The sequence below is a fragment of the Uranotaenia lowii genome, chromosome 2 (assembly GCF_029784155.1).
Source record: "Uranotaenia lowii strain MFRU-FL chromosome 2, ASM2978415v1, whole genome shotgun sequence".
Classification (NCBI taxonomy): domain Eukaryota; kingdom Metazoa; phylum Arthropoda; class Insecta; order Diptera; family Culicidae; genus Uranotaenia; species Uranotaenia lowii.
In genome coordinates this window covers 296625174-296647708 of record NC_073692.1, presented here as the reverse complement: position 1 = coordinate 296647708, position 22535 = coordinate 296625174, and the positions used below count along the sequence as shown (strand labels likewise).

The 22535-nt window shown below is 35.6% G+C and overlaps 2 protein-coding genes across 5 annotated transcripts in view; one reads left to right on the top strand and one right to left on the bottom strand.

Moving 5' to 3' along the window:
* LOC129748153 (serine/threonine-protein kinase PAK mbt) overlaps positions 1–17007 on the bottom strand; it is a 71234-nt gene extending 54227 nt beyond the window's left edge. For 2 of the 4 annotated variants that reach the window (XM_055742659.1, XM_055742662.1), the window contains exons 1-2: positions 16796–16985; positions 13539–14556 (exon numbers count right to left, since the gene is read on the bottom strand). In XM_055742659.1, the coding sequence (XP_055598634.1) occupies positions 13539–14476 (938 nt within the window). In that variant the 5' untranslated portion in view covers positions 14477–14556; positions 16796–16985. Of the gene's footprint in view, positions 1–13538; positions 14557–16795 lie in introns of all 4 variants that reach the window. The other 2 variants (XM_055742661.1, XM_055742663.1) reach the window with 2 other exon arrangements.
* A 2866-nt stretch (positions 17008–19873) lies between these two features.
* Positions 19874–22535, top strand: part of LOC129748484 (uncharacterized) — a 37228-nt gene continuing 34566 nt past the window's right edge. The window contains exon 1 of the mRNA XM_055743123.1: positions 19874–20623. Within this exon, the coding sequence (XP_055599098.1) occupies positions 20450–20623 (174 nt within the window). The 5' untranslated portion in view covers positions 19874–20449. The remainder of the gene's footprint in view (positions 20624–22535) is intronic.

Sequence of the window (22535 nt, the reverse complement as noted above, 5' to 3'; positions counted from 1 at the left end):
ACCTTAAGGAAAACGGTTATTTAACCATAGTTAATAGCTATAATATGGAGGTTACATTATTGTTTCGTGTTCAGACACTTGAAAAGCCTATTCCCTAACGGGCTGAAACGTGAAAAACTAGATGAAAACGTTAAAAAATGCATTTTAAAAAATTTTGCCAAAAGCTGAAAACCAGCCAATGTGGAGGCATAATGAGAACTCCCCCTGAGGCAGTATGAGCACCATTAATCAGGGCAAGATGTGCGTTTCCTGCCGGGGAATCTAGCAGCGAATTCAATTCGATGAAGTCAGGTGAGTCGTAGATTCATCAAACAAAGCAATAACAAAATAATCTAGGTCTGTTTGTAGAATACAAACAATTCACGCACGCTCATACATTAAGTGCTTTGTTCGGAGGATGATGCTACTAGCCGTATAATGTAACAATAAAAATATCGATCATGAATTGTGAATGGAAAAATATCACCTCGAACAGAAATCTAACACTAGTCTTTTGATTACCTCTCCGACACCTTACCAATAGGCCAAATTGTCGGATGAAAACTAGTCAAGGTGTGGCGCTATAAATCAATTTTAATTCGCTGCTAGATTCTACGGAAGAAAATGCTCATTATGCCTCGATAATATGGTGCTCTATATGCCCCTAGTCAACAAGTTTAAGTAAAAACGTGTTTTAAAATTGATAAAAGTGAAAAATCAAAAATTTTATGATGGTAAAAATTGAGAAACAGTACATCATGTTGCAGTGCGTACATTATAGATCAAGGTTATTTTAAGATCATAAGAGCTTATTTCGTGGTGCTCAAAAATTATAATATTTTCGTAACTTGAGAACCGAGCTAGTTTTTTTTAAATATCTCTGTAAAGATGATAAGGAGATTCCTTTTTTTGTGAAAAATTAATACTATAGGAAGTACGAAACAAATCCTCATGAAAATTTATTTAAGAAGATACGCACTTTCGTAGAAAAGCGTAGTTCTCATTATGCCTCGGGCGCTCGTTATGCCCTCATCTCCCCTACTTGAAATTGAGTAAAGATTTACATTTACAGAAATTTCTTTTCGAGAAAGAGTCATGAAATTAAAATTTAATAAATCCTCATGAAAAATTGATAAAATAATGATAGAAGATTGGAAATAGATAAACGACCAAATGTTTGCAGAAAATTGACAAGGACTCAAAGAACTTTAGCGAAAAATTGACTTAAGATTAAGAAAATAACACAAAAAAGGCTAAACAGTTTTACGAGACTAATCTTCAAGGTAGAATAAATATTTTCAAATTTAAAACTAACTCAAAGAGAATTTACCGTCAAAAAATGAATCATTTTCAAAGAGATTCACTGCAGACTTTATTGCATGATTCACATAGAAAAAAAAGAGGTTCAAAAAAGAAGGAATCAAAAACAATATTCACAAATGATTTAACACGACCATTTCTTTAAAAAACATAACAGATCCAAGAAACACCTCAGAAATTTCTTGGAATATTGTAGAAAATATATCATCAGTAAACCCCTAAAAAGGTACAGAAATTACTGAAAGTTATGGAAAACTTCAAATAGGTTTTGAAATTTTAAATTGATATCTATGTATATCTACCAATGTTTCAAATGATTCCAAAATGTCTAGAGATAAAGGAACTTAGAAATTAAATATCTGATATTTTCGATTCAATTGAGTCACGTTTCACAAGTTTACCTTCCATTCAATACAAACAAGAGTATTAATAGCATGGAAGTTTCCTGCCATGTGATTAATTGTACTGTAGAGATTTTGATTGATTTTTTTAAAATTAAGTTGAGAATTATATTTTAACAAATTCAAGCTTTAACAGTCATAACACTTTAAATCTTGGTTGAACATGTTGTAAGAGTGTCTCTTTGGGAAATATTTTATGTAAAAAGTTTATTAATAATACTTTTTTTTCTTGACACGAAATGCCAAAACGTTGGTAAAGTGACACAAATAAACAAAAAATACATATTGTTTAAGGCGAAAAACGATTTTTGTTTAAACTCAAGTTTTATTCATAGAATGTTTAAGTGTTAGGTATATATCAAAGCTAAACAAAACAATAATCTTCCTTTACTGAATCTGAGCCAATCTCCCAATTTAGATCGTGTGAATTCCCACAGGACTCGTAAAGAAAGAAAAGGAGGAAAAATTAAAAAAAAAATAAGCTAAGGAAATTATCGAAAAAATAGTGACTTTAGTGACCAAATTTCGAAAAAAGTAACTTGTGAGTGCCCAGCCTGAAAAAAGTGACAAAGTTACTTTAAAGTGACCATCTTCTAGCCCTGATGTTACAGTATTTTTATTACTGATCAAGAAGATACATCTATCCTAAAAGCTTATTTCCTTGTTCTGGAAAATTATAATTTTCCTTAATTTAAAAAAAAATGGTATTAAGAATATATTTTGGTGAACTTGAAGAGAAGGTTACTTTTTTGTTTAGAGATGGATACTCTATGGACTCCAGAAGCGTTTCGCATTAAAAGTTATTTTCGGAATTGCGTACCTTCGTTCAAAGCCCTTATCAACCCTATTGGTTCAAAATAGCCGTGAAGTTAAAAGGGATTGGTAAACCAAAATATTATTTAAACGAAGGCGCCAAGCACGTCTCATTTAGCAATCACATCACGGGATACGTCAACCTGATCATCTAGTGCTTGGCTTTAATTTATTACCTGGTTGGTATTTTCTTGATGTGCCATGCAAATCAACGGAAGTGCCCTACATATGTTCCTGCGTTATAAATTTCCCACCACAACTCCGGATGAGCAGCAATTGCTGAAGAGTATACAGTGAGAGTGTTTGAGATAACAGGTTTAGCACCATGCGTCGTCATCATGAGACTAATTCGTACTTAGATACTAGGCAGGTACGTGGAGTGAACAAGTATAACTGCTCTCTAAGGAAAGGAACTCGGGCGTGGAAACATGAATGAATCATACAGGAAGAAACAGATTAGCACACATTTTTTCTCTAACTAACAACAACGATATGCAGATACTGTGTCACTTTAGTTAGACTCGAAACGGGAGGGTAGTTTGCAATCTGTGCGGTAAAAAAAGCTAAAACAGACGACTTTTTTATCTGCTGGATTGTTTTTTCCACTTTCATCATTTTCCTTTCTCACCAACGTTTTGCTTCTCCTCAACTTATTTACTTCTACAACAAGTGAGTTCTACAGAGTACATACATATATTCATCTGAAAAGGTGTATTTCACCTTCCCAAATGAGCCCTAATGTGTGTCGTACTGACGCTGGAAAAACAAACAGACCGTGCATTCGAAGACTGACTATCTCGGTCTCATAAAGCTAAAAGTTCGCATTAGGTTGACGAAAAATGTAGGTACATTTTTCCGTACAGCATTTGTCATTTGTCTGTTTGCTTTGGGTTTTAAGTTCTGCTTTACGCTTTATAGCTTCCCATGCGTTTATCGTTCAATGGGAAAGGCCGAGAGTACGTAAGTAATAAAATTTTCGGTGAAACATAATCAAATTAGCTTCGGAGCAACGGGAACCATTGTTGAGTGTAGCTTAAAAAATCAGCAAAAAAAAACACCAATCGATTACTGGTAGGAAGGTAGCAAGCTACCTGTCGTCCCCGTTTGATGACGGGCAAAAGCTCATCGATCAGTCATTCGTTCGGATGTCGTCATTGCGTATGGATTTTGAGGCGTCCTGGCTTACAAAAACCGATACTGTTCATAAATCGATTACTGCTAAACTATTTTTTTTAGTAATGATTTTCGGAATGCAAATTTCAAATAGGTAGAGACAAAGTTTTTTTAAATATCGATAAAAGAGGTCGTTTAGTATGTGTCTATTTTTTTTTTATAACACTAGCTAACCTGTAGATTTCGTTTTACCATAAATTCAATACAAAATGAGCTGTGTGTCCTTTTTTACAGTACGAAATAGCATTCAATTTAAAGGACTATATTAAAGGACCCTGAAGAGTAAAAAAACATGTCTTTTCAGATATATTATCCGAATTCTGTTTCGTAGAATACACCATTATTTACATTTGAATAAAATCACATAAAATTGAATTGCTTGCTTCCTATTTAAAACTAAGAGAGGTTTTTCAATATTATAAATCATCTATACATCTCATTTTTTTTGTACCGCTAGCTTTCCAGGAAAATTTCCAGCAATATTGATTGGTTTCATATATTTTTGGAAAGAATCCAAAGAAATTGGCATCTATTCATTGTTTTACTCCATAATTTCAACAATTTTGCAAAAACAAGTTTAATTAACATGATCTTGAAATTTTAATGTGATTGTTCCTCAGGCCAAATCAATCAGTTGGGGGTATTGGAGGCAGGGGAAAGTTCCTATTATAGTCTGAGACCCTCTCTCTCTCTCATGAAGGGAGGGAGGGGCCTCCAAAATAAAAGACTATTTTTTGCATAACTCGAAAACCAATCAAGCACATAGTATCAAATTTGGCATGGGGTGGTATTTGGGAACGAGGAATATTTTCATGAATATTAGGTACCCCTCCGTCCTCTCAGTGGGGTGATAGGCATAGGGGAGGGGGGCTACCTTACAATTTTTCATATAACGCGAATTCTAATCTAGATACTGGATCCAAATTTGGCATGGGAAGGTATTTGGATACGAAAAATATTATTTTTATTTTATTTACATAGTATTCCGTCTCACGACATAACTTGACGAACATAATTCCTAGAAATCACTCGGTCCATGGCAACCGTTCTTCAATTTCTCGGGCACCCCACGTTCGCCAGATCACCTCCACTTGGTCTAACCACCTCGCTCGTTGCGCTCCCGCTCGTCTTGTTCCTACCGGATTCGTAGCGAACACCTGTTTTGCAGGACAGTCGTCCGGCATTCTCGCAACATGTCCCGCCCAGCGTATCCGGCCAGCTTTCACCACCTTCTGGATACTGGGTTCGCCGTAGAGTCGCGCGAGCTCGTGGTTCATCCTTCGCCTCCACACTCCGTTCTTCTGTACGCCGCCAAAGAGGGTTCTTAACACGAAAAATATTTCAATGGTTATTTGAGACCCCTCCCTCTTTCCAGTAGAAAAGGGGAGGGGACCTCTTTCATAAGTCAAAAACTAATTAAGCAAATAGAACCAAATTTGGCATGGGAGGGTATTTGGATACGAACAATATTTTTATGATTATTTGAGACCCCTCCCTCTTTCCAGTAGGGAGATATAAAGGGGGAAGAGGGCCTCTTTTACAATTTTTTCATAACTCAAAAACTAATTAAGCAAATTTGGCATTGTACGACATTTGGGTACGAGAGGTGGATGAAAAGGTGGAGGAGAGGTCTCCATAAAAATTTTCAGTATAACTGGAGAGCTGATCGAGCAAATGGAACCATATTTAACATGTGAGGGTATTTTGTAACGAGAAATGTATATATTATAAATTTAAGCCCCACCTTTTTTTCAGCGGAAATATATAAAGGGGGAAAGGAGGGCTTCCATACAATTTTTTTGCATAACTCGAGAATTCATCGAGCAAATGAAACCAAATTTGGCATCAAAAAGTATTTGAGTACGAAAAACACTTTTATGAATATTAAGTTCTCACCCATTCATTCAATGGGGAGAACGGAAGGGGGGATGATAGTTCCTTTCAAGTTTATGCAAAACTCAAGAATTTACTACGCAAATTAAACCAAATTTGGCATGGGATGGTATTTCGATACGAGAAACTTTTCTATGTGAAACAATTCCTTTCTGTCAGTAGGAGAATAGAATTGGGAATTCAGGAAGGGAAGAGGAAAGCTTATATTGAACTTTTTTTTTTTTAATCCGAGAAATGAACAAAAGTTGACATGGAAAACTATTTTGATATGATTCTATGATTATCTGACACACCATCCTCCTTTCAGTGAGCAGGTACATGGGAGGAGGGGGGGGGGGGGGGGGTGAGCCCAATACAATTTTGTTAGCATAAGTTCTCAATTCTTTGTTGTAGAGTTAAGGGTGTATAAACCAATTTTTGTGAGGAAAATGTCATCTTATGGCTATATTTCTTTCAGACCCTTTGCTCAAATTGCATTTTAAAGCTGATGGAAATTGATAAACTAAAAACGGCTTTTGTGATAAGTGGTGCTCATATTGGGCCACTTCAATCCACTGAAAACGGGTTTTGTTTACTTTGTCTTTAATACCCTTTTCACATGTTAGTCCTGAAATAAATAAGGTATTGGTTGTGAATGTCCAGTGGAATGATACCATGAATTGAAGTCAAATTTCGTTGTTTGACGCCATCTTGAACTCCAAGATGCTAGTTACCACTTAACTTGTTCTAAGGCTGATGTCAAGCTGAGGCGACAAGCAACGCTTTGGGTTCTACGTTCCAATAAGAATTGCAATGCAACGCATTGGGATGTCATGCTGGCGCGACATGTCGCCTTCAAATTCCCTACAAATCATCACTTCTCTACATCTGATAATGCTTTGAATCGTCTCCTTTCTTTCGGGAACCGTCAAAAACTTATCAGATCATGCTCGGATTACAAGAATTCCGAAATTTGAACCGACAAAATTCCTTGTTTTTTTTGCGGGAACCAAGAATTTATGAACATTTTCTTGTCGATTCAGATATTATTTAGTTTATTATCACAAATTTGGACGGATCTTCGAATTATTGTGGTTAAAACCCGAAATCACTGTTTTAAAACGAGAAAAAACAATATTCCCATTGGATTTCCTACTTGTCGCGCTACAAAACACCCTGGCATCAGCTTTGTCGCGCTTTCCAATGCGCTCAGCATGACAGGTCTGCGCTTTTTCCACGGAGATCAAATGAGAGCTGGTTTGTCGGGTGAACGTGTTGCGTTGCTTGTTGCCTCAGCTTGACATCAGCCTAAAAAACTTAAAATCGCATGAAACCCAGGGGTGAAACCCCACCCCCGCATGGGTGAAAGAGCTGAACTAGAAAAAGTCGAATTTCGCTACTTGATGCTATTTTGATAGCCAAGATAGCGATATTTAACTATTTAACTAAAAAATAACACACATTACCTATCAAAAATATGTAAAAATGAAAGTTTCAATTCAAATATGTGCAATCCAGTATGCGCGTGCCCTGTTTTGACATCTATCGACATCGATGTATCGAGAACTATCACCGAATTTGATTATGGTTTTAAAATCGAGCACTGCGTGCCTTTATGAAACATGCAAAAAAAGCTAAAAAAGATTTCTTAGTTTATGTTTTATTGGAGTTTTAATAGAGCATTCAGAACTCTTTCTAAATAACTTGATCATTATATTTAGAAAAGCGTTTAGAGCTACCTGAAAACAAATGGTTGAATCAAGAATCTAAGCATATTTTATGACCATAATAAAACAGTTATAAAACTAGCTGCCAACAAAACGTTATAGTAAAACCATAAAAAAAACTTTCAAATTATAGTTTTCTTAATCTGTGTCGCTTGGGTTTGTAGCCGATTATTTTCTGTTTTAAAGCGAACAATTCAATAAGCCTCATACGAAATTGAAAAAAAAAATAGTTTGGTGATATTTACCCATTACTTAGGCTAGACTTTGGTTGAAAAAATTGTGAATATTGTTATTTTTGACATTACTGTTTGTTGCCACAAGGGCAATTAGACCGGGAGCTGACGACACTCCAGCGTGTGACAGTTCTCGATGAGCGGGAAAAGAAAAGAGGAGTAAGAAATAAAAGAAGAGTTCATTTTTAGTAGGAAGAAAAAAAGCGCGTGGTTGATAGTTCGAAAGAGGAAATTATAGAAGTAGAGTGAAAATTTAGAAAGAAAGTTTGAAAGTTGATAGATAGGTAGTAAGAGAAAGTGAAGCTTAAGCGGTCGCGCAAGGAGAATCGAGGTCGAGGTAGTCTCGATATTACCAAATTAGGAACCGACAGATTCCCTTACGTCCAATCGGACCACAATATTGCTGTGCGGGTTTCGGATAGTTCGCTACAAGGCGATTTCGTGCAATTACGGATCCGAAACGTTGTACCCGGTTAGCGAGGAAGTCAAGCCAAGAGTTTGCTCGGTTGACTGATTGTAAGTTGAGGTTTGGTATAGTTGAAATGTTATCTAAAACCTTTTGTATATTTTTAGATTTGAAGTTTTTTTATTTCTTTTTGTTCATTTGAATAAACACTGTCGAACACAGTTCGCCCGGCACTTTTGACTCTCGCTAACACTGTTCAAAAAACTTTATTTTATCTAGTCTAACTTTGCACTTTTAAAGAATTATTATATATTTACTAGCAGACCCGGTAAACTTCGTCTTACCATGTTAAACTTGGTGTCAATTTAATTTTTTTTTCTCTGTTTGACTTAAAAACAACATCAAGTCTTGAGTTGTTAATCGTATCGCTTTCTTGAACATGTCCTAGTTTTTTAACATATCCATCTTTTCCGTTTGCTCGAATTGTCCCGCTCAATTATATCGGAATCAAATCTAGGAATTTTAACTCAATTCCACGGGTCTTTTCATAAAATATTAAAAAATTCTCTCCTATCAATTTTACATGCATATTACATGAATCCTTTTCGTTTACTTTTCTTTGATTCGGATGCTTTGAATATTGGCGAATGAAATCAGGTAACAGCTTCCCGTTGCAAATTCGATTTTTTCAGCACTCAACGCGTTGCAACGTTACCATCAAACTTGGCAAGCATCTTGCTAAAAAAAAATCTACTCTTTATAACTTTTCCATAAATAACATATGTGATTATATCTATGTTTTTATTATTGTTTACCATTTAGTTGATTTTCACCGCTTTGCTCGAGTTCACTTTAAGGTTTAAATCGAAATCAAAAGTTTCTCATTTATTGGAATTCATTGCATATGAAACTTTATGGAAGAAGAATTTTTAATATCGGGACAATTTATGGAGTTTTGCCCAATATTCTGCCTAGCGCAGCACTTTTAGCTCCCGAGTAGCTTTTGATGGTATATTTTTTTTAGAACTGAAGAAATAAAAACATTAGATAAGATTTTTTACAAACCATTTTCAAGCAGCTTCGCTTTCCTCGCCTTTGGAAGCAGTGGTTTTTTATTTCCATATTTTCATCAAAATCATGTTCAAAAAAAAAGTTCGCCCTTTTTTTTATTTGTTCGAGCAAAAAATGCAAATTAAATCAAGAAGACTTTATTTATTGGATTAATGTTCAAAGGAATTTAATTTGGTTTTGAAAGGAGAAAATTTATGTTTAATTTTTTTGTTATTCAACCGTATTAAAGCATTTTTATTTTCATTTTTTCCTTAAAGACATACCTGCCAATTTAAACCATTGTTGTCTGATTTAAAATTTTCCTAAACAGTGTTGAAGGTGATTTGCGATTCTATTTAAGATTATGTGATATTTTCAAGATTCAATAACATTTAATTGGAATGCAGGTTTTGAAAAATTAAATACATAAAAAAGAACTAATCTTTTAAGGCTACGATCATTTCATTCTTTTTTCTGGAAATTCTCATGTACATTTACCTCGAAATTTACCTCGACATTTAAAAATTTTAAATATCCGCTTCAAATTTAACACTCGGGATACCCTATCTGACTATTTTAGAGAAAAATTGGTATATGTTTCATGGCTAAAAGGCGTGTTGCCACTTGTTTCACCGTGTGAAATGACAGGAGTTAATATTATTTTCAACACTTTTAGGTCATAATAAAAAATTCTGCTTCTGCTATCAAAAAAATTATGCTTCTGGAAAATCAATCACAAAAAAAATTTACAACAAACAATCGGATCTAAAGTCTCTTCTATGTAGTCAAAATTTGTTAAACAAAAACACACATTTATGTTAAGTACGTACTTGAATTCTGTGTAAACAAACAGGGAACCTGTAAACAGTTTTTTGGTAAACGATTTAAAAAAAAAGTTAAGTTTATTTAGTCAGATTGTGTATTTGGGCCCAACCATTTAAAAATTAAGAAACCATGCATACAATTTTTTTGGAAATGTTGAACGTTTGCAATTTTTTTGCATTCGGTCTTTAAATGAACATCAATCCTATATAATTTATTTTAAAGGACAGGTTCTTGTTCAGTTCATGTGTCTGGCCATTTGCAACGGATTTTGTGGTTGTTCTATAAAATTAAAGGCGCTTGATACAACTTCTGTGAAGCACATTTGTACATGTTCGAAAAATATTTCTAGCGAATAGGATTATAAACCAAATCTTTCCATTTTTCTTTTTTCAAATGTCCGCAAAGAGTCATACCATTATTTCATACGCATCAGTACTAAATTCATATTATTCAGACAACAATTCCTTCTTTAAATAACACGAATTAAAGTTTTAATTTTTCATATCGTTTAAATGGTTTTGATTTGATCGGCAAAATATCAATCTGGATCAAATGTAAGCGTCATTCTTTACTGTGTGCTGTACAAATGATCTAGGAATCAAGAAGAAAAAACACATCTAGGCTTCATATGGCCACCACATGCATTGAAATTATACTTGGTTGAGAAATGCGCGCCCAAATATTCTCACTAAACAGTATGCTATGCCATAGTTACTTATCTCCTACGACGCTTGCTCGCGACGCCTCGACCATGGAGACGAAAAACAAACCGCCCGGCGCCGAAAAGAAAGAAAATCTCGATAAAATTGAAGGCCATGACTTTAATTTGATTCAATTTATTACAAATTTTATGATTACGGACAATTGATGCGACTTTTTGTTGTTTTTATTCGATATAAACCGATTCGCATGGCTACAGAATATTCTAAAAACAATTTCATTCGAATCGTTTGGGTCATTTCGGAGGAGTAGTACTACAAACACCGTTACAAGAGAATTTTATATAATAGATATTTCTTATGGGACAGATATGACTTGATATTTTTTTTTCATATATGTTGGGAACAAATTTATGAAAGTTTTTAGTCTACATTGAAGAACTAACTGTATTAGAACGATTTTTGAGAGTATCTGGAAATGATGAAAATGCATATAGTCTTGCGAAAGCAACCATATTATTAAAAACTCTCGGGAAGGTCATTTTTGGTGACTATGGTTTAATAACACATTTTGAAAGTTTTGGCGAATCATTTGTCAGATTTTGTTTAACACCTCTAGTTTTGATGATATTGCGTGAGAAAATTTTTAAAATTGATTAGTTTTGAGAAGAATCGATCTTTGATAACTGATAAACTAATAAATGAACATGACAATTAAAAACATATTTGGAATCTGTTCACTATCTTTCATTCAATCAAGGATTCAGATCTTGTCTAAATATTTTAGATCCAAAAAAACGAAAAGAAATTTCAAATTTTCTGACGAAATTTTATTTTTTCAAAATTCCCATATTTCTCAGAATTAAGAAAAATTCACAAAAAGAATACTTATATAACTTTTAAACAAAAGTTAAAACGTTATGGGTCAGATGTGTAGGTTATAAGAACCATTTAGTGTGATCTTGTAAGAAAATAATGTTTAATCGCTAAAAAGAACAAGTAACAGGTAACGGGGCTTGTGATATAGCTCAGTTGACAAGTCAGTTGCTTCCTGAGCCGATGTCCGTGAGTTCGAGCCCAAGAGTAAACAAAAACATCGATCACAGTTGTACCGGATGAGTTTTTCAATGAATGTCCGCCAATTTAAGGTTACCATACGTACTCTTTAAGAGTACATGTACTCTTTTTCAGGTCGAGAAATGGGCGTACTCTTCTTTTTGTGAAATTTCACTAAATGTACTCTTTTTTTTGTTGAAATGCATTTCATCTGAAGAACCTACGAATTTCTTCCATTTTATGAGGTTGTTTTACATCTTATGCTAAAACTACGAAAGGAATACGACCTACAACAAATTACTTTAACATGTTGTTTTCATTAACATGCTTTTCTAGTTGAAATAAGGTCAGCGAGATAAGCGCCTTTGAGTATGCTAACAGTATTCAATATGTACACAATTTAGGTAATATGCTTAAATACGCACAAATCTTAAATATTTTTTCAGGTTTTATTTTTGACACTTTACCAGCGTTATGGCATTCGTGTCTTATCTCAAATAGTTATTATGAAGTACGTAGTAACCTCAACAGATTGACAGAATTTGAATTTGGTTTTCAATTACAGTAGATCCCGGCTTATTCGAGGAAGAAAGGGCCTCCTCAGATAATTCGAAATATATAAATCCTTTTCCTTCTGTTTTGAATCCGGGAGCAAAGCTCCATAATTAAATGGATCTTGTATCAACCTGATTGCTGGGAGCTCAGAAAACAAGAGTTATATCGTTTCTCTTGACTTTTTGGGTAAATGATCCCAATGTACTCTTTTTGATGTTGCGGGTTCTGGTAACCCTACGCCAATTGCATCGTTGATATAAGTCGCGAATGACATAAAAGATGCTAAAACGACTATAATCGAAACAAAAAAAAATTAATTAAAAAAGAACAATTAACCAGTTTGCCAGGAATCATAATTTTTCAAGTACATTCACGCTTTGTTTAAAATTGTATTAATTTTGAGAGAAAAATTTCACAAACTGCATCTTCTGAAGATCCAAAATATAGTTTCGACAGCTAAAAAAGAACCAATTTTCCATAAGAAAACATTATCGGAGCTGAAAAAAGTCGAGTGGGCGTCATTAGGACCCGTTAAAAATCCACAAGTTAAGTTAGTTATTTCCAAAAGTGTTTATTTTTCGCTACCACTTATTCTTTTATTGAAAGTAGAACAAATTTGGGATGTATTGTAACAAAAAGTGAATAAAAGTCTGACATCGTTTTTTATTACACATATTTTAAGTTGACAAATCGTTTAACTGGACAGTGGATGGTGACTTGATAGTAGTTTAATATAAATCAAAACACAATTTTGTCAAGAATGTTTGACAACAAATTGTGACGATTTAAAAAATTAATGAATCAGTATGATGTCAATTCGAATATCGTAAGTGCTTGCTCAAATAAAAAAAAAATATGTCACTAAAAAAGCTTATTAGCATAATGTGAGTCTTGAATCTTTGTCTTCGCTTGTTAAAAAAGAACTCTATTTTTAAAAAAATTGGTAATTTTTTCTAGGATATTTCTTACAAAATTTAAAATTCTCAATTACACGAAAATGTCAATAATTTAAGAAGATTGAAGGAAGTTATCTTAAAAAAACACATTCTAATAAAATTTGTTTAATTTTCGATGCGAAAAAAGAAATGCTAAACAAGTTTACAGTATCGAAGAGTCTGATTTTTTATCCAATAGAAGACAACTTTACTCAATTTCGTTGAGTACCATGCCTAGAATTTCGATTAATGGAACATCAAACTTTGTTCCTATTAAATCCCAACAAATTTGGTGGATATATTTTTCCAACTCACCCAATTATGCAACCCTATATCTCCACCAACTTCAAGATGTGGAGCGGAATCCGATAGCTTCCGGTCAGAAACGATCCGACACCAATAGTACTCCCTTAAAACCCTTCAGAAGCTCAAATGGCAAGAAAGTAACTAAATATAACGAACCGAGACCTATGTATTATTGGTGGAAGAAAACAGTGACGGTAGGAAAAAAATGAAAGTAAAAAACAAACTCACCTGTTATGATACGGTGGTCCCCCACCGGCCACATCGCTGGTCGCAACATTCACCGGATTGGCGAGATGATTTCCGTTGGTCGCATTGCTGCTACCATTGCTGCCAGGGGACACTGCAGCCGGCTGATGCTGGTGGATTTGTTGTTGTTGCTGTTGCTGCCCTGTGACAAGATTTCCATTCAAATGATGATGATGGTGGTGATTGAGACCAGCCACCGGTTGAGTTTGTTGGTTTGCCGCTGCCTGGTGGTTGTGATTGTAGGGCAACTGGTGCTGATGTTGATGTTGATGCGGGTGTTGCGGATCGAAGCCGTTGTTGTTAAGATGATTGAAATTATGAGCTTGATTATCCGCGAAAGGAGAACTTTGCTGCTGCTGCTGTTGTTGTTGTTGATGCTGAGGAGCATGAAGATGGTGCGGATTTCCGGGGAAATGTTGCTTGGATGGGACCGGTGGGAAGCTGTTGTTGGCCGTTGGGAAGGGCGATTGTCCTCCGCCGAGCTGCAACGGTTCCTCTGGGACTGACGGTGGTACGTTCGTGTTAGCCCGCAACTCGCCACGTCGAACGCGTGGTGGACTGGAACTTCTTAGCGAGTTCGAGCGGGCTACACTGGATGTTTTGGGCAGGATCAGCTTGCCGGGTTGTTCCGCTACGCTGCCGGTCGTCGAAGGTGGGCCCAATATTGGACCTCCATGACCTTGATGGGGTCGCACGATTGTTTTCAGATCCAGGATTTCAGTCGGAGTGATTTCGGAAGGGTCTACCAGTGGCAGGGGACGATTGGTCGATTTCAGGATTTGATTGTTTCCCACGATCGAAGCCCATTGCAGGGGCAGGCCCACATAGCGACCTTCCCGCTTGTCGAACCCCGTATGAACTCGATGCTCGAAATTACTCGGAAACGAGATTTGTGGCTTTTTCTTCTTCTTGGAAAACATTGTCACAGCATTCAGGTTCACTTAATTCAATTTGGGGAAAATCAACTGGGTTACACAAAAATTCGAACGACTAACTTCTCCTAATGAACACCAAGAGATAGGAATGAATTCTATGTTTTAATCAACTTTTCGATTGAGAGGGTACAACTCACAAAAACATCCGGTTTATAACACTCAAAATTGATTCAACCTTCCTTCTGACACTAAGAGAAACTTTGGTTTAGCCGAAAATTGCCGGAACAACACCAACATTAAAATAAAAATGTGCTTGAAAGGTCCTTTAACAATAGTTTAACTTTGATACAGTAGTTTTTCGATTTTATTATGCTCAAAAAAAAAATCATCGTGAAAATGACGAAACCCTAATTTGGTGAAATTATGGTAAAATTATAATGTCTTAAGTAGTGGATATGCTTTGCATCAATCAATTTTGATCGTTAGATGTATTTAACACCAGATTGCAGTTAATACTTGAGAGTTAAATGTATAACGTTTTTTTTCAGGTCAAAGTCTGACGAAGAAGTGAAATATTATTTTCTAGCTTTTTGCATCCTTGATTATTGTAATTTGTAATTTATTAACTTAAACGTAGCCTATCAATGAACTATGAATTCAGGTTAAGGAAAACACTTGCGTTGAAAAAAAAACTTTTGGAGTGTTTATAAATAAAATTCGAAGCTGTTAATTGTTGTTCTCTGAATATTCAACAATTTTGCAAAAAAATAAGTTCAGCACACTTTACTCATTGCGGACGAAATTCGAGAATTCTCGCTTTCTCGTTTGCCACGAATGAGCTATTTCTAGGAGCATACTTTATGAAGCATATTGCATAACTCAAATGTTATAATTTACATTATAAAACTCCATTCTACAAAATTGAACGCAACATTTTCTGAAACTCAAAAATATTAAATTCAAAAAAATTGTTCTAGCAAAGTTTGAGATAAATCAAGCCAAATATCGTTGATTCTCCGATGAAATTTCTTCGTTGTCGCTAATGTGTTAATTTTGAAAATTAAACGGCTTTAGGGATTTTTTGAGCCACATAGAATCTATTTAAATTTAAGTTTCGTTGAAATTTGTAAAAAAATATTTAAAATTTGCATAGGAATTTTGTTAAAATAGTAGCAATCGCTTCATTACTGGAGTACCACAACTTGTTATTTTTTCTTAACAGTTAATTTTCAAACAGTATTTCGTAGAAGTAAGATGTAGGTAATAAAGTTTATTATAAACTCTCTTTGTAAGTCGTCTCATCTGTTTCTTGTCCCCAAGATCAAGGCCTTCAATAAATTTGTAAAAAATATATCGGAATACATAACATCATATGGAGGAAGTGACTTTTTGTTCAATACTTTTTTTGTTTTGAGGGTTTACCATTATCTAGATATCCCTTTCGTTAAGGCACAGAAAATAGTTGAAAATTGTGACGATTTAAAACAACATAATTCAACTTGTGAATTCGAATGTTAAAAGCGTTAGCTTAAGTGAAAAATTCGTTTAACATTTAAAAACTGCCTACAAGCAACAATTCTTGGCTAATAATTTCCACCAACCAATGTTTGTCAGGAATGTTTTCTCCATACGTACAGAAATTTATAGAAAATTCTCGATACGATATGTCATAAATTGTTACATTTAATGTAACAATTTATGACATATCGTATCGAGAATGTACCCTAACCCAGAAGGTAGGTTAAACACATGAAATTAGCAAACCCGGAAGTCAAAACCGAAAATTTTATGAATCACAATGTAGAATCAAAAACTTTATTTGGAATCCCACAGATCAGCTTTTGACAAACGTTGTTGGTTCCCTGAGATTCTCCATCGGGAATTCACTCCACTAAAATGTAAGATCCACATTAGATGTTCCGTTTTTTCTCGGTTCCATTTTTTTCGGAACTGGCCAGGTGCCCTTCACGGATTCCGCAAGCTGGCGGCGTCAAAAAAAAAACTATTTCTTGTCAACAACATCCAGATACGCCATAAGACAGGAGAGAGAGAAAAAAAAACTTCAGAAACACGATCCCCACACAACGGGTCCACCCCTCCGTGGCGCGATCTGTAGGCTTTGTAGGTATCACTGGACAGTCACAAAGAAAGATGCAGGGACAGGGAAGCCGGAGGAACGCACACGTAAAGCAACACAGCAAGCAAAGGTATGGACGCAAGCGGGGAAAAGATCAGCCAGCCAGCCAGCGCTCTTCAACTCAACACTCTATTGCAAGCACAAGATCCCCGTCTCCGCGTTTCTGGAGAAAGAAAATCCACTATGGATGGATAGACTATGGGACTAAAATTATCCACTTTTCCCACCGAAGCGATGCACTTTCGTTGACCGGAAATCGGTGTTCCAGTTGTCGAAAATACCAGATACTGCGAGACGCACCTTTCGTTACTTGTCGAAGCCCGTGGGGACCGAATTTCGCGGAAACAGATTCGTACGGACGGAGAAAATGCACACCCGTTCGCGACTGTGGCAGTTTGTGAAGTTTTCGCAAGTTTCTTCTTTTTGGCTTCGTGTCGATATCGCGGTCCGAGTTTGAGCTGAACAGGGCTGGCAATTAATAATTTGTACTAATATTTTCCTATTATTACTCCAAACACAGAAAGTAAAGCAACCTTCCAAATAGTTTTCCTTACAAGATAGTAGAATTTGATCATTTTATCTCAAATAAAATTTCAAAATTTATCTGTAGAGCATAATATTTGTTTTAGATGGACAAATTCTAAGTGAAACACAATAATATTATACAGTATGTTTGTTGAAATCGCGATAAAATTGTATGGCATCACTGAATTCCTACGGCAGTGCCCCATTTGCCTACAATGGTCGGTAACGGAACTTATATTGGCATTTTTCCTCTGCACCCAGTGCTAAAAAGTGAAGGCTGGGAAAAGGTGGTACTAGTCTAGCAAAGCGTGCGTCGATACTCAAAAGAACTTTTTTTCAATATAAATCAAAAGCGTAAAATTGATTTAAATTTTTTCAACCAATGATAATTATAATAAATTAAACAGATGATAGAAAAAATCAAGTTTATAAAAATTCATTTTTATACCATAATAAATCTTCTTGAATACAACAGTATACAAGCTCGAATAAAAAAGTTTAAAAAAAGTGACAAAATTTCAAATGCTGACATCAAAAAATACGTTGGAAATTGACTTGAAACAGTGCCATCTATTGCACCGTTCAAAAGATACAAATCAAATTTTCAAGCGCCCAGTTTTCGAAAAGGCGTAATCATATATGAACTCATTAATAATTAAACTAATGTTGCTCTGAAATAGACGGGTTCAATTTATTGCTAGATAAATGCAATAGGAGTTACTTTTGACTGGACAGATTTTCATTTACTTTATTTTATACGGTTTATACTTATTGGCCTTTTTCGATGAGTGAAACAACTTTTTTTAAGTTTACTTGACGTTACGGGTAGCTTTTCTTCACCTACATCAGATGTCCCCAGCTCTATATAGCTTCTAGCTTGAAGGAAATAGAGATTAACTTTGAAAATATTTTTTTCCATTTTGCAACCGGACGAAAGTGTTACGAAACTTTAACAGCAATTTTCTTGAAACATGCCAAACAGTTCATACGACCTGTTGAAAACTGACCAAAATTTTGTTTTTTTTCTCAGTTTGGTTTTGACAAGTCACTTTGGTGTGTTTGGAGACATCTGGTGGCCCAGCAAAAAATCTAAAATTGGTTCAAAACGGTCGTTGGAAATTTTTCCAAGTTTCGTGGGCTAGCGTGTACGGCCGATGACATAGTGAGTGCGATGCGATGCGAATTGGCGGAAAATTTACGGACGCAGCCTACGCGAACTCGAGCGGCGGAACAAATTGACATCTGCTTCGCCGCGTTGAGTATGTCGGGTTTAAGCGATTCACATACATTTTCATCAAATGTGGTTCACCGCATTGAACCGCATTCACCGCATCGCATCGCATCGTATTCACTATGTCATCGGCCTACGTCTGTTCTCTGTGATTTTAGAGCAAACGCAGCAAAGCGCAAGCAAAATCAAATAGAGCGTTTTTTTTGTTTGGTTGTTTCTGTTTCATTCGACGTAATGAAAACTAACGCGAGACTTTAATATTTTGCCAGAGATCATTTTGCCCAGTGCAGTTAAATAAACTTACGCCCTTTACGGGCAAGCAAGTTTGCTGAATCTGTCGGTGCCGACGGCAACGGCCCTATTTTTTCTACCCGTATACCAACGCCCGGTGCGGTGTCAAAGTATGGTGGTGAGAGATTGGATGATATAGTGAAAACAAAAATATTGAAAATCTTTTTTGGCTGAATATTTACCATGTCAGTTTCTACTAAATTTTTAAAAAGAAATTTCCAAAAAAAAATCGGTTTAAACAAAACTTATTTTGAATACTCATCAGGAATTTGAAATTATACATATTAATACATTGAACAGACCGTAATTGACTCAGTTGAGGAGTTGACCTAATTACAACGTTATGAAACGTTACTAATTAATACACTCATCCGCAAGCGAAACTCAGTGGAACTCATGGATATGGTTGCCTAACTAAATTATTGAAAAAATACTACTTTAAACTATCTGAACAGAAATTCTTATTCAGAATTAAAACTCTATGTATATTGTATAACAATAAATTGAATGAAAATTGGCTATGGTAAGAAATAGCATATTGGGAAGAAATATCTATAGAAAATATCAAATAATTACAACAACACACGGACTGTCCATTACTATCAAAAGAAGATGAAGAAAATGTCAAAAAATAAAACTATAGGCAGGGATGCCAGGTGTTGAGGATGAAAAATCTGGGCAATTTTCAAAAAAAGTCTGTGTGTGTCTGTGCATAAGGAAAATCACAAATTTGGTACTTAAATTTGATGAATCGTGAGAGCGGGGGGGGGGGGGGGGGGTGTTTGTGCTATGGTGTTCGGGTTATTTTCGAGTTGATAACTGTACAACAATTAACAAACACTGTTTCCTGCCAAGTACCATTGCCGATGTTATTTAAAAAAAAAAAGTTTAATTAATGATTGGGCAAATACCAATGAAAACAAGCCAAATTTCAGTCTAGTCTGCCACTTACGGTTCAAATCCGATACATGAATATTGATTTTATCACTCAATTTTGAAAGTCTGTAACATCTGGGCACTCTCAGCAAAAATCTGGGCAAAATCTGTGTCTGACCAATATCTGGACGAAGGCTCAAAAGTCTTGGTTTTACAGACAAATCTGGGCACCTGGCAACCCAGACTATAGGTCCTCAATTTACTATACAGTTTTTAACACGTTTGTGTTCTAAATTGATATTGAGAATGAGAACATTGATGGTATAGCTTTCAATATGGCAGCGCTGTTCATGATCGACATTTTCCGCGAATTTGACATTTCAGTCGGTCGTGAAACGTCATTGGAAATTTTTGTGTTGAGTTTTTCGGTGACTGGTACTGCGGAAAACAAGTGAAAAATTCAACAACGCGTATCTAATCAATTTTATCTGTTCCATTCAAATTCTGCACCACTCGATTATAGTCGTCTAATTGATACGTAGCAGTCGCCGAGCGCAGTGTTCCAAAGTGTTGTTCGGAGATCGTGTTTTCGTTCGCGGTACCTTCCCTAATCAAAGCGAACTTGTTGGCAGTTTTCGGTCTACCAAGAAGCTGACGTAGCATCTTGCCTTTAGATCAAGCTAGTTACGACTAAAGATTTGGCTGATACATTTTTCGAAACCTTGGATCACCACTAATAAGACAAACAAACCGGGACGAAGATTGATGAACCTAAAATCGATTGATATTTTATGCTAATAGAAAAGGGCAAACAGGTTGATAATACGCAACCTCTGAGTGCATGGAAACTGGAAGCTAGGAGCTAGCGATTCAATCGACGGTTCTTGTGATAGTGATAAATGTTGAATAGTTTGATTATATAAATTTGTTACCCGTAAAGCTACCTAATAACTCGAAAATGTCTGGAAAAAGTATCATGAACAAATTCGTTATCCGAAACATGACCCGAGCGGCTGTTAGCTGTTCCTATCTGTGCTTCTTCTACATGGTTTTGCTCTGCCTGCTGGATACGGCAGGGGTCGGTGCAAATAAACTTCCGGAGGAGGACATATCAATGGTAACGGAAATCAACGTAAGTATAAACGAAAAGGGTGTTTAACATTATAGGTACTTGTTCCATTTCCGCCTTTGTTTTCTATCCTTGGGAGGTCATCATCGAGAAGATAAGGATAAGAATGCATTCAACCCTTGACGGTGTCTTGTTGTAGGTAATTCTAAAAAACTGAAAACAACTTTTTTCTACTTCTCAACAACATATTGAAATTAATTTTATTTGTACATTTTTTAATATAACAGTACAATACTGTAGTATATTTACCTTAAAAAACGTTATTCTATATAATATATAGGTGCCTGTTCTTTGATTTTTTTTAAATTTAATTAAATAAATTTAAAATTAATTAAATATACAATGATTTATGTTTGTATACCTAATGTGTGAAAACGTAAGCGTTAGCGTAAGCGTTAAAACGTATAAGTGCTTATATATTTCGAAAAAAAACTACTTATCAGGTTGAACAGCTTTTGTTCGCCTGTACCATTTATCTATCATTATTGTTTGAGGATAGATAACTGGAGTATAATTAAAAAAAACATACTCAAGACGTCGTATGTGCAAGAGATGACTGGATCAAGAGATTAAAGCTTTTTTTTGGCCTGTGTGGTAACTTATCTTAATGTTTCCAGACGGATAAAAATACAAATTTTCAATTCGGATGCACAATACATAATACTACCATTGTTCGGGGTGACAATTGTTCAAAATGAAAAAATAACTTTATTTTATTTTACTTTCGTCTCAAAGGAACATCCAGAGGTCACGTCACGTGACTCACGTGTACTGGACAGCAAATCAAAGCCTGCTAATAATCGAAACTTTGAGAGCGGACATTTTTGGCGGACTTTTTTGTTTCTTATAGTGTTCGAAGCACGGGGCACAAGCACGAGGGTTTTGAATGAAATCATGAGCCTATATTTAGGATGAAACAATACTGGGTACTCGCCTGTTAAGAATATATGGATTAGAACTGTGGTTTTCAAAGTGGTTCCTACCGTCGCGGGGGGTGTTGAGAGTATAAGAATATGCAGTGTGCAAAGTATGGATGCATTGATTCATCTTCATAATGAATTAACTGCTTCAGTTCAATAACTATTTGCACAGAGTGCTGAAAAGTAATGTTCCAGCTTTTAGGAACCAACCAATTTAATATTTTTGGAATTCCTTATAGTGGAAGAAAAATTAATTAAATTCAGAGTTACCTATAAGCTGAAGGCTACGACTTCAACGCTTTGATAGCCGACTAGTAATTTAATTGGGGGATAATACAATTAAACGTGCATTTTTTTTTGGAAAAAGTTAAAACCTTGTAGCATTGTAATTTATTTTTGATGGCTATTTAGTTCTGAGCGTGTAGTGATTGTGTTAATTCAAGCCAACATTCAATGTTTATAATTAAGAGTGTAACCTGTCAAACGAAAACACATGTGTAAACATAAACAAAAAGAGAAGAAAACAACATAGAACAGCAAAACAATTCACCGTTTCGGTTTGTGTCGCGCAGTCCGTTGCATCCCGAAGCCGTAAATTATAAAGGAACCGGTCGTTTCCCATCGGCGAGAGGTGAGCGAAAATAATTCGGAACAAACGGATTGGATAAACATCCATTCTTTTCAACTCCCAGGCATCTCGCCACAACATCCAGCGTCGAAGATGGTAGACTGTGCTGGTAGTCTTAATTCCAACGGCCCCAACTGGGTGAGTGACGATTAGCGCTTATGAAACTTTTGAGAAAAAGGAACAACATTTGGTTTTCTACAGGGCCGTTGTTGCAGAGCCGAGTGTCATTGTTCGGGAGCACAACGCACTATTAGTGCTCGTTTGGCCAAGTCGCAACAGAACCAGCTGGAAGCAGACAGCGGAAGTGCTCCGGGCAGTGGTGCGTGCCCGTGGAGCAGTGCAACCAGGCAGGGTTGCCAGAAAATCC